The 12,047-nt window shown below is 52.2% G+C and overlaps 4 protein-coding genes across 4 annotated transcripts; all 4 read left to right on the plus strand.

Moving 5' to 3' along the window:
- Window positions 1–2,104: 2,104 nt before the first annotated feature.
- On the plus strand, window positions 2,105–2,758 carry COL26b_001844 (uncharacterized protein; the record flags this gene model as incomplete). The annotated part of the gene is made up of 2 exons (XM_053174781.1): window positions 2,105–2,125; window positions 2,174–2,758. The coding sequence occupies 2 exons, from the start codon at window positions 2,105–2,107 to the stop codon at window positions 2,756–2,758; spliced, it is 606 nt and encodes a 201-aa protein (XP_053041404.1).
- A 3,876-nt stretch (window positions 2,759–6,634) lies between these two features.
- Window positions 6,635–7,666, plus strand: COL26b_001845 (uncharacterized protein; the record flags this gene model as incomplete). Its single annotated transcript, XM_053174782.1, has 1 exon — window positions 6,635–7,666. The coding sequence occupies one exon, from the start codon at window positions 6,635–6,637 to the stop codon at window positions 7,664–7,666; it is 1,032 nt and encodes a 343-aa protein (XP_053041405.1).
- A 797-nt stretch (window positions 7,667–8,463) lies between these two features.
- On the plus strand, window positions 8,464–9,177 carry COL26b_001846 (uncharacterized protein; the record flags this gene model as incomplete). Its single annotated transcript, XM_053174783.1, has 1 exon — window positions 8,464–9,177. The coding sequence occupies one exon, from the start codon at window positions 8,464–8,466 to the stop codon at window positions 9,175–9,177; it is 714 nt and encodes a 237-aa protein (XP_053041406.1).
- Window positions 9,178–11,353: 2,176 nt separating this feature from the next.
- On the plus strand, window positions 11,354–11,997 carry COL26b_001847 (uncharacterized protein; the record flags this gene model as incomplete). The annotated part of the gene is made up of 1 exon (XM_053174784.1): window positions 11,354–11,997. A coding segment is annotated over one exon (644 nt), but the record flags the coding sequence as incomplete, so codon positions are not given.
- Between the last annotated feature and the right edge of the window lie 50 nt (window positions 11,998–12,047).

Genomic DNA, 12,047 nt, shown 5'->3' on the forward strand with positions numbered 1-12,047 from the left:
AACAGAAAGCAGTATCCGAGACCATCAAGCACGAATATTGCGGGACAATGTGATACTTGAAGTCATAATCACAATCTTGGGAACACTCTGAACTGGGTCATTGAGGGCCTTAGCTGTTTAGTCTGGCGGTACTTGTGCATTTGAGCATTCGAACACTACATTTTCAGGGGTATCTCAGTTTCCCCAGGCCATGTGGCTATCAAGCCGCCAGTGAAGTTATTTCTGTTAAGTTTTCAACGCAGGGTCAGTTCCGTGAATCAAATGACATCGACGTTGGTCCCTCGTTAGAGGTGTCTGCGGTTCCTGAGTGAACCTCAATTGCTACGTGGACAACGACTAGGTTCCACCCGGGATTTTATTTGATTCCATGAGCAATAACGTCGCAAATGACTGTATTTGACGTCTCAGATCCCAGTGTCTTGGTTCGGAAGATCGTCCCAAGTTGCAGGGGAATAGATACTTACTCATGAGGCCTGCTCTCCTGGACAATACCCCTAGCTTCTCAAAGAGTCGGAGGCGGAGCCTGACATGAACCACGGCGCCGATCATTCTTTCACTTAGAAAGATTTGAATCGAGGGATTTTGGCGTATCTTACCTTAGAAAGCTTTCGAGAGACAGCACGTTTCGGCGGTACGGGGTGAATGGAGTATACGTCAGCTATGTCGTCGCTCTGGATCAACCGGTCAAACATAGGAGAATGAGACTAAATGACTCATTTATTGTTAGATCTGGTAACGAAGCGTCCCCTAAGATTTCCCGGTCTTCTTTCGTGTCTGATATCTTGCTGGGCCTGCTTGTATTTCACGCAGCGCACATCGTACACGATGATACTAGGTCACGGATAGAAGACATTCAAGATGACTTCAGCGATCTTCTAGACAACTCCGCCATTGATGCAGATTAATGTCCGCCGAGGCCAAGAAGAGCTCGATCTGTCAGTGTTTTCCTTATCAATCGTGACTCCCAAAAGGTTATTCTATGATCAGTGTTTCTCACAAACCTTTGAGAAGCCTACAACACAGGCATCTTGATTCCAGAGTGGGATAAATCTCATATTTCGTAATCACCCTTAAAGCTCCACACTTAATAAGGCGCCCTGTTTTCACTCATCAGGTATTTGTATGCAACTCGACTACCTAGACTTTCAATGAATTAAACCGAACAGATCTGCCTTACCCAATGCCTGTGGGGAAGGTCGACCAATAGCACAACCTCAGAAACGAAGAAACAAATGATTTAGTCATTGGTGAACCCTGGAACTCACGACCACAAGCCTTTCCAGATGACACCGCCTCACTCATCAGCCAGCCTGGAGAAGCATTCGAAGACTCGAATTCTGAGCCAGAGTGCACTGGTCTGGTGTAATTTGGGTATGTTGGTTTCTACTTTAGCGTTTCCTTGGAAGTGGGGGCTTTGCGATGCCACTGTTGTTTCCACCTGGATAGAGCGAAGATCGAAATCGAAATCGAATTGAATAGGCCGGGCTAGCTTTGGAGAGATACCTAGCAATAAACTAATCAGGGGGTGTCAAGGACCGGATTCAGATAGATGCCTTCGTCCATTTAGCAGCTGGAGGCGCTTTCTACTAAGCGAACTGGCTGACACCGGTCCTTTGGGGCCTTCATTTCGAGGTGATAGGGGAAAGTACCATTCTGAAGAAAGTCTCACTGTTTCTGTATCCGGACCATACAGCCCATTGAATTGAACAGCCACGCAGCCACTGCAGCGTCTTCATCGGGTTAGAAGACTTGGCGTGATATGTGGCGTCTTGCTTATACCAATCAGCATTCAGGCGATTTGAGAGACTGATCTCAGCTGAACCGGACAGAGCTGGTTATAAGACAGCCTGTCAGTCCGATTTTGTCTACCCTCACCTATTCTTCCTCGCCAGACTTCGTCCCCGACACCCGCACCTCCGTCTTTATTCGTTCAAGACATCAGTCGCGAGTGTCAATCATTCAATTATTTGCATGTCTTGCTAAACGAAGGAGCCAATTTACTTTCAGCTGCGGTTATCAGTTTATGTCTTGAAGAGTTTACATCGCATCACCGCACAGCTTTACCTCTTAACAATTTCCAACCCACTCTCACATAAGAACGACAATGGCCGAAGTCATTGGACTTGTAAGCGGCGTCATAGGAATATTGACAGCGGCAGAAGCAGCCTATCAGAAGCTCAAGGCGATAAAGGGTTTGCCTGAAGCATTTGCTGAAGTCGCGCTTAGAGTGCCGCTCGCTCAACAGATCCTCCGCGATGTCGAAGCTCGATCTCAAGAAGCCTCAGAAGAGACCGTTAAAGCGATCCTCGCAGTCGTGGAATCTTGCAAGGGAAATGCTGAGGCTCTGAAAACGATATTGGAGACTCTTGATCCTGGACAGCCCACATCGTCGTGGAACTTGCATGTGGACAAGTATATTTCTTTGATCAAGAGCTGCGGAAAGAAAGGACGTGTCGAAGACCTCATGAAGAAGATTCTCGAGGATCTTTACACTCTGGCGAGCCATCGGTCAATAAAAGCGGCAAGCTCAGAGCAGCTTGAGAGCCTAAAGGAAGCCATCGAGAAAGTTGAGAAGGTCAAGAAATCGGTTCCAGATGAAGTGTTGGAAGACGTATCTAAGGTCAGCATCTCTCACGGAGGACATGGGCCAATGGTGAATCAAGTCGGTGATCGTAACGAGGCATGGACCCATTTTGGTTCTGGACACATCAACAACATTGGTGGAGACGCTCATTTTGGGGCAACAGCAGGTCAGTAGAAATCTAAATCTCATCTATCGCTGTATTCTAAAAGAATATCTCGTTGTCGTGACCAAAAAAAACGTGCTCCTGGTGCTTGTTTTCGCGATAAGTAGTGCTGACGAATCTTTGGTTACAGCCGAAAGAAGACGAGATATCTTGCGTCGTCTCAACTGCGCGTCTAACGAAGATCATAAGAATAGGAATCCAAAAGCCGTGGACAATACATGCCTCTGGTTTACCGAATATCAAACCTTTCGAAGGTGGATGGCTGGCCTGGAGACTAAGTTCCTTTGGGTTTCTGCAGATCCTGGCTGTGGGAAGTCTGTTCTTGCAAGACGTTTGATCGATCACGAGTTGAAACCCCACAAAGTTATTTACTTCTTTTTCAAAGATGGATACGGTGACCAAGACAATGCATAAAGTGCCTTGGCATGTCTTCACCAATTCTTGGAAGTCACTTCCAAACTTGTTCACAGACCAGGTTGTGGAAAGTTTGGAGGAACTTGGGCCGAAAAGAATCGGGGGCTTCAGTGATCTCTGGAAAGTTTTCACCGAGGCTATTCATGGCCATAACATTAGCAGCACGATCTTCGTCCTGGATGCATTGGACGAATGTGAGTCTGCGGGATGGTCTAAAATGGCCGGGGCAATCGGTGAACTCGTTAAGAATGGCGAACAAGGCCCGAAATTTCTCGTCTTCAGCCGCCCTTACAACCAAATTCGAAGAGTCATCCGAGAGGCTCAGATATCCCATATCGAGATTCGTGGGGAGAACGTAGCTGAGAATGGTGGGCTATCAGAAGAGATCAACATTGTGATATGTGAGAGGGTCAACGATCTGGTCCATAGTTCGATCATCAGACGGGAAGAGCGAAAAAAGGTCATCATGGCACTCCAAAAATGGCCGAACAGGTCTTATCTTTGGGTCCAGGCAATGTACGACATGCTCAAAGACTGGGATCGGCTTAATAGCAGTCTAGAGTGCTTTCTCGACCGCCTTCCTTCCACTATGGAAGACACATACGAACAGATCTTGTGCCGAAGCACTGACGTTGGAACGGCCAAAATATTGCTGCACATTGTTGTCGCGGCTGAAAGATCCTTGAAATTGGAGGAAATGGCGGCAGCCATGGCCGTCAACATCCAAAAGTCGCCCAACGAGGCGTTCCCAGTCATGGAGACCCATGCGTTTAAGCAGCGAATGAGGAACATTTGCGGTTTCTTTGTGAACGTCATTCAAGGAGAAGTACATCTATACCACCAAACTGCAAGAGAGTTTCTCATTCGGGATTCTGCCTCTGAATCTCCTCTTAAATGGAAGGCCTGCCTCAGCCTGGATGAATCAAATCGGATCATCGCGAGTACTTGCATTCGGTACCTGACAAGCGCAAGCAATCATTGCCCCTCCCGAATGAAAACAGGCCAAGACCGAATAAAATTATTCTCGGAGTGCTTTCCATTGTTTGAATACTCGGTGGCATATTGGGCCTCCCACTATCGACAGTCGAACATGAAAGGAACCTCAGAGCTAAAGGAAGACTTGAGTCGACTCTGCGATACGACCTGGACTGGTTTCACCGCCTGGTACAATTGCCTCCGAACGATTCTGGGGAGTAGTGCACTCTACAGTACACCTGGTATTGAAGACTTGTCTTGTTCCCACGGAGCGCTCAACGTCGCGTCATTTTTCGGCATCAAGTGTGTTGTGGAAACATTACTTGCGCAGGGAAATTGCAAAGCATGCATCAAATGTGGCATTCATCATCCACCTGCATTATACTGGGCTGCCTTAGCGGGGCATGAAGACATCACCAGAATGCTGCTCGAGACGAGAGAAAAGTCAAAACTAACCCGTCATGATGAACGGTTCATTATTGCTCCGGCTTTGTTTGCCGCATCGGAGCAGGGCCACGATGATATTGTCAAGATGTTTCTGGAAGTGAGAAACAAATCCAATTTTCTCAATCATTTCAAACGTATCCACAACAATCAGTCTTTGGAAATCGCTTCGAAGAACGGCCACAGCACTGTCGTCAAGACAATTCTTGAGACAAGAAACACATCGAACTTTCTGAACCAATATGAGCCAATCAGGATTGGCCCGGCTTTAAAAGTCGCGACGTATGACGAAGGAGCGACCATCGTCAAGGCGCTTCTAAATACTGGTAGAACTAAGTTTGACCGGGACGACGGGGCATGGGCCTTGTCATTGGGCGCGGAGCAGGAAGGTGATGCCCTAGTCAGGTTACTCCTTACAAGCAAGGCAGATTGCAACGGAGCCTTCCGTGAGCGGGCGTGGAAGAAGCTGCCTGGTTTACGTCAAGAACGGCCTTGGAATTGTCCCGACCCCCCTCTTGAAATCGCAGCAAAGAACGGAAATCATGCCATTGCTAGCCTGCTTCTAGACACCGGGAAAGTCAGTGCGGATTCGAAAAGGAGATCACTCAATCATGCCATTCGTGAGGGGCATCCTGCTATTGTAGACTTGCTCTTGAGCTCAGGCAAATTTGGCGCCAACGTTGGAGAATCTATGTCGTACGCAGCAAGTCGCGACAAGTTGTCAGTCGTCAAGCTTCTCTATGAAAAGTGGAAGATCGGCCTCGGATTGACGACAACAGATATATTGAAGGATGGTCCCATCGTTGCGGCAATCGAGAACGGGTCAGCGAGTGTCTTTGAGTATTTACTCGATGCTGGGAAGCTGAATGTTAACTTCGAATTCAACTGGAGGTCACGACGCAACCGTGTCTATCGCTCTACTCTCCTTCGAAAAGCTGCAGACGATGGCCAGCTTGAGATCATGAGAGTTTTACTCGCCAAAAAGGCCAACGTCAACTTAAGGTCGAGCAAGGATGGCGCGACAGCGCTTTCAGTTGCAGTGCGACGGTGTCGAGTGGACATAGTGGAGATCATACTCGATATAGAAGGAGTAGATCTTTGTCTCGAATGTGACAATGGTCTAACACCACGACTGATCGCCAAAGAATATCACAAGCGACATAACCATTCAACAGAATATGGCGGAGAATTTGGGATGATCGTGAGCCTGATGGACAATTACGTCTTGTCAATGCCAAACCGTGGCGAGATGCTGCGGAATCTAGAAACAAGCATCGTGGAAAGCGACCGGATGAAGTTGAGTACGTTGCCTGATATGGAGAAGCCGAAGCTGGAACCAGTGTGGCATAGGTTTGAAGAGGTGTACAGGTGCCCATCCTATATACCTCCTGAGGACAGGTGGTGTTCCAAGACGAGAGCTTTTGTAATTCTGGGCATGTATAAAATAATACCCCCGATCGTTGATCGCCTCCGCTCCAAAAAATGATCAAATTCAAGTAGAAGTCCATAGTAACCGATGATATCAGGTTAGAGAATCATAGAAAAGCAATGAGAATGAAAATGAAGGAAAGAGAGGGCCTTCTCCGTATCTTATTTGCCCATCTTTCCGAAATTGTCGTGATTTCGTTCAGTCGTGTCTTCATAATACTTGGTGCAGCTCGTCTCAGTACCTAGGTAGGTATTGCATCACGCCGCCGTGGATCGGATGCCCCGCTTTAGTACGGGGCCGAACCGGCGGGGTGGGCTTCTGGAAGCTGTCAGCATGAATAATCCAATTCTCAGCGGTCCAACTGCGAAAATTTCCATCGAATCACCACCTGCAGCCAACCACCCCGCTGCCCCATGCGATGCCCCCCTTAGGTAAGTGCTTAGACAGCTTCGCGGGGAGCATGTGTAAGACCCCTACAGTAGCCTCCGCCGGTATTGGCAACAGATATAAGCGGCAGATGAGATTTGCAAATGCTGAACAAGTATTCCAAACCAATTTTCAAGTTGATTCTCGATCTCGCTAGCTTCTCCATCTCGCGAAGATCCAAACAGAAACACAAGTATATATGCCTCGTCTCGCGACACTCACTGCGATTTTCGCTGTTTTCATTTCCATCATCTTCAACGCACAACTCAAGAGCTTCATCACAGACCTGACAGCCCCACTTCTCAAGACCAACACCACCACCAACATCGCATCTCCAGAGCCAGAGTCTATGCTCAACGCAGTCAAGAACACAATGTCCAAGACCCTCCACCACGCAAAGATCACGCCGCACCGGAGCGGCACCCGCGGCCACTCTGACCACGGGTGGCTCAACACCTACCACAGCTTCTCCTTCGCCGACTGGTACGACCCGCGCTTCAACAACTTCGGCGCCCTGCGCGTGCTCAACGAGGACCGCGTCAAGGCCAACAGCGGCTTCCCGACGCACCCGCACCGCGACTTTGAGATCTTCAGCTACATCCTCTCGGGCGAGCTGACGCACCGCGACTCCATGCTGCAGAAGGGCAGCGAGGGCGCCCAGAGCGACAAGTTCTACCGCATGCACCGCGGCGACGTCCAGTTCACCACCGGCGGCACCGGCATCGCGCACTCCGAGATGAACGAGCACGGCCGCGACACGGTGCACTTCCTGCAGATCTGGGCCATCCCGTGGAAGCGCGGGCTGCCGCCGACCTACCACACCCGCCACTTCGCCGAGGAGGAGAAGCGCAAGGGCTTTGTGAAGATCCTCTCGCCGCTGAAGGCCGGCCCGGAGGCCACGCTTGCGGAGGAGAAGGCGGCGGAGCCGTCTATCCCGGACACCATCCCGATCCACGCCGACTTCGTCATGGGCGCGGGTATCATTGAGCCCAACAAGGCTTTTGAGTGGAACGTCGGTGCCAAGGTCACGCAGCAGACGAAGCGCAAGGTATTTGTTCATTTGCCGATGACCAAGGGCGGCAAGGCCAAGATCCGCATCGACGGCCGCGATGACGCCGTTTTGTCGGAGGGCGACGGCGCATTCGTGGATGCGGTCAATGCAGGCGACAAGTTGAATGTGGAGAGCATTGGAGAGGCCGACGCCGAGGTTGTTGTTTTGGATACAGCGTAGACATTGGGCGGATATACCACGGGAAGATAGACTTTGTTTGAGCGATTAGCATGTCACATTTACATACCAATACAACAAGATTGAATAAGCTCTGAGGCTAGCTGCGACTGATTGCCAATGTGACCGGAAAAGCCACTGAATGACGATGCGTTGAGCACAGCTGAAGGATCTGGGCAGTGACGTGCGACCTGCTCCGATGAGATGGGATGAAATGCTTGATCGCACACGCGTACACAGGGTAGAAGAGATGGAATTCAGACGATACCCGTCATCGTCTTCGCCTTCCTGCGGGATGCTAATTTTGGTGGTCGCCAAGTTATCTCCCACTTTACGGTGAGGATTGTTTCATCGCCAGTCAGTTGGTTGCAGCCACTTTATGTGAATCGCACATGGGTGAGCCGCGGATAGAGAAGCGATCCATCTCGAGCCGCATTTGGCGCCGCGCAGCAACGTTAATAGAGTGGTGATATATCGGAGGTGCAATGTGAAGCTGACGATGTTGGGAATAAGCAGTGATGTGAGAAAGATGGTTCACCGGGGTGAAAGGTGAGAAACAGATCAGTCATACAGTGCACATAGTTGTTCATACAGTATAAAGGTGTGATTCCTGCGACCTGTGTACAGTGCAAAGTGACGTAAAATGTGGTGCGGGGGATGCTTGACAAATCAAGCTTCAATTTTTCAATCGAGACTTCTACCAAACTCACCACCACATATTTTTCCGCCACTGAGGCCATTCGCACCAGGGGACCACATAACAGGATCTCCCCAGCCCTTCCGCCTGGCCGTCTCCCAAAATGCATCTCCAACCCATCGACAACACCGAAATAGAGCCCTTCACCATCGCCATGGATCCCGACCCCCGGCTCAACCCCGCCATGGAAGCGCAGCAGGACCCCTTCGACGACGTCTGGGGCTCCGCGCCAGGCTCGCCAACCGTCGTGGCCCTCGACGCACCCGCGGGCGCGCACCCGTCAGACATGCCAAGGCTGCAGGCTGAACACACGACCGCCGGCTATCGCGAGGGCGTCACCGCCGCCAAGGCCACGAGCATCCAGGCAGGCTTCGACGAGGGCTTCAGCCTGGGCGCCGAGATCGGGTCTCTCGCGGGCCAGCTCCTGGGCCTGCTCGAAGGAATCGCCCACGCCTTGGACGATGGCGGCCAGGGAGATGAAGCCGTCGCGAAGGATGCGCGACGGGCCCTCGACGAGGCCAAAGCTGAGCTCAAGACTGACTCGATCTTTACGCCTGCCTTCTGGAATACCGACGGCACCTGGAAGTTCCACGTCGAGAAATCATCGTCATCGGGCGATGAAGAAATTCTTTTCTCCGACGTGGCTCGTGCCCATCCCCTCATTCAGAAGTGGACAAAGGCCGTAGATGCCGAGATTGAGCGATGGGGCATCGAACTCAATGCTATCGGCGACGCAGAGGACCACGAGAGACAGCCCAGCCCGGAGCGGGTGCCGAGCTCTGCGGTCCCGCAGACGAAGAAGGCGCTGGACTGGTGAGGTTTTCTTTGCTAGCGTCTGCTCAGGAGCACGGGCACCCAACATCGCCTTCTATTCCCCATCCAGCCTTTATGCGAAAGGCATCGGGCCGAGCGGTTTTCTGTATGCGAGATCTCAGCTACGGCGCCGCTGGCCCTACAGGAGCACATCGCTCAAGGATGCACGAACAAAAGATCGATGCAGTTTCTAGTAAGTTGTCTTTAGATGGCTATGCAAAGTGGAAACCCATGATGCTAACCGCCCATAGCTGAACAAATTGCCGTAATATTACGGGTGTGTTATGACTCGGCTCTTTGATCTCCCCAGAAGGCGAGGAATCCCTCTCTTTACGGCTAGAGCCGAGTTAAATCGGACTCACGAGAGGGGGTCCCTTCGCAAGGAAACCACACTTTCTTGTCTCAGGTGTGGCGAGTGGTGGCCTCTTAGTCCAGCCGCAAACGCAACGGTTGTGGCGTCAAGCCAGCCCACGAAACGAGGAGTCCCATGGCTCGGGTGGCTTTCTCTCGCTGTTCTCTGCATTTCCTATTTTTGAAAGAGGCCTGCTAGGTTTGGCTTCTTCGGGTGAATCCTGCAAGCCAAGGGAATGTTTGGACGAAATGTAGTCATGCCGCATGTCAGCTTCGCTGACAGGAAACCAAATAGTTTCGAGATGCAGAGGAACGAAAGCAGCAATGCCCCTAATCTGAAGAAACAAAATGAACATTCGAACTTTGCTTCTGACTTGCTTCTTGCCTGTCCTGCTGCATAAATGAGGATTCGCATGAACCTTTCCCACGTCAACAAAATACTATCGAAAGATCGCCCGGCGAAATTTGCTGTCCTTTAAGCGCTGATGCTAAGCAAGAGGTCATCGCCCTCCTATGGGCCCTATGAGAACTAGCGATATCCCATCGGGGCCGTGAGGCCACCACCTTTGACATCATCCAACCCTCCATCACAAAACCTCGGAGTTCGCGAAAAGAAAGAAAAAAGGGGTGACAGGAAGTTTCCCAGAACGTGCCTGGGGCTGCTTTGACCTTGGAAATTGGCCAAAATCATGGGAGAGGGGCCTGTGGTGTTTCGAAAGTTCGGATGATGGGCTGTGCTGCCTCACATACCGTAGTAAGGGAGGGGTGGCCAGGTCCCATTCTTAGTCGAAGTCTCTTTAAGCTCACCACCTTGCTGCAAGGAACCAACCGGCGCCACTTTAGCGCGCCTCCTGGTACCTCCTGGTTTGTCGGACGACGTGACATCGCCCACCCGCACCTGGGCGAATCCGGAAGCTGTTGGTTGGCTACTGGGCTTCTCTTGTTAGTGTCGACTACTCCGTGCCTTTTCCCGCGCAGGGATCACGTCCAATCTGCCGACAGAGGGCCCAGCACCGTCCCTGCATCACCACCATGCGCAACAACAATGGCTGCGCCCATCCCCCAGCTTTCGCCTACTAGTGGCCTTCTTTTTTTTTCTCCTTCCGAGGAGAGAATGGAGAAATAGCCCTGGCGCAAATAGACCGGCCCTTCCCCGGCACACCCAAATGGCGTTTAGCCCAACGTCGTGCTCGACCACCTCCTCACCCGTATCCGTACCTGTCGTCCCAAATTGAGTCCAACGCAATTTCAGCCAGGCCACACTCTATCCAGGACGTTCCTTGTGATCACGTCCCCTCTCTCACCCCTGGATGATCGACTAGCACCCACGAACCGTTTGGTCCAATCGCGTCGATCTTGGGATAGCGATGGAGGCCTGCGGGTTGGGTAGTATCTTTCTTTCTGTGAAGCCCCATGCCCGCAGCCCCTCTTCGCCTTAGCAGCACTCTCTATGGCGGAAGAAAATGACATGATGAAATCGAACTAGTCCATCATGGGCGCGACTCAGCCTGGGCCCCACGAGTCTATTCGAGGAAGGGGCGGCCTTCTCCCGGCTTACATCGTCATTATTCCCCTTTCAGCGTATGTACGGCGGGGAGGAGGAAAAGATTCAAAAGGACGACTCTTCACCCTGTTTGTTCTGCCCTCTTTTCCTACCTTCTCTCTTCAGTATCTCTGATACCCTTACACTCACTAATAATCTGCAATACCAACCCTTTCCCACTCTCCTTCTATCACTCCTTCATAGAACACCCCTCGTCACTCTCTTTCGAGGTTTACTCTCATACATACCCCTACACACAAACACCCACACACCCACACACATCAAAATGCGTTACTCTACCATCGCAGCTCTCAGCTTTGCCGCCGTCGCCCAGGCCACCTGGGACGGCAAATTCAGCTACCCTCCCGGCATCGAGCCCCTGGGCCTGACCGGCAGCGCGGACTTCAGCGTCAAGACCTTCGGCCCCATCTCGGCGCCCCCGGCCGACTGCATCTCCGTCTGGCACCCTCCCCACCCGGACGTCTACATCGACGACTGCGACTCCGACAAGGAGCACGGCTGGCACTGGGTCCATCCGGGAAAGCCCAAGTGGGGCAAGCCTGGCCACGGCAAGTGTGACAAGGACGGCAACAACTGTGGTGACAAGGGCGGCGATAAGTGCGACAAGGACGGCAAGTGCGGCGGCGACAAGGGCGGCGACAAGACCAAGGACCACGACAAGCCCCAGAAGACCGAGACGCCGCCCCAGCCCACCGACACCCCCGACGAGCCGGAGCAGCCCGAGCCCACCACCACCCCGCAGTGGAAGTGGACCACCTCCACCATCACGCAGACCGCCGTCCACACCGTCATCTCCTGCGCCCCCGAGGTCACCAACTGCCCCGGCAACGGCGGCACCGCCTACAAGACCGTCACCGTCCCCGCCGTCGTGACCATCTGCCCCGTCCCCGTCAACCCGGCCCCGGCCCCGTCCGCGCCCCCCGCCGCTCCCCCGGCTGCCCCCACCACCGCCGTCGAGC

This window comes from Colletotrichum chrysophilum (genome assembly GCF_026319265.1).
Source record: "Colletotrichum chrysophilum strain AFK26 chromosome Unknown scaffold_8, whole genome shotgun sequence".
Classification (NCBI taxonomy): domain Eukaryota; kingdom Fungi; phylum Ascomycota; class Sordariomycetes; order Glomerellales; family Glomerellaceae; genus Colletotrichum; species Colletotrichum chrysophilum.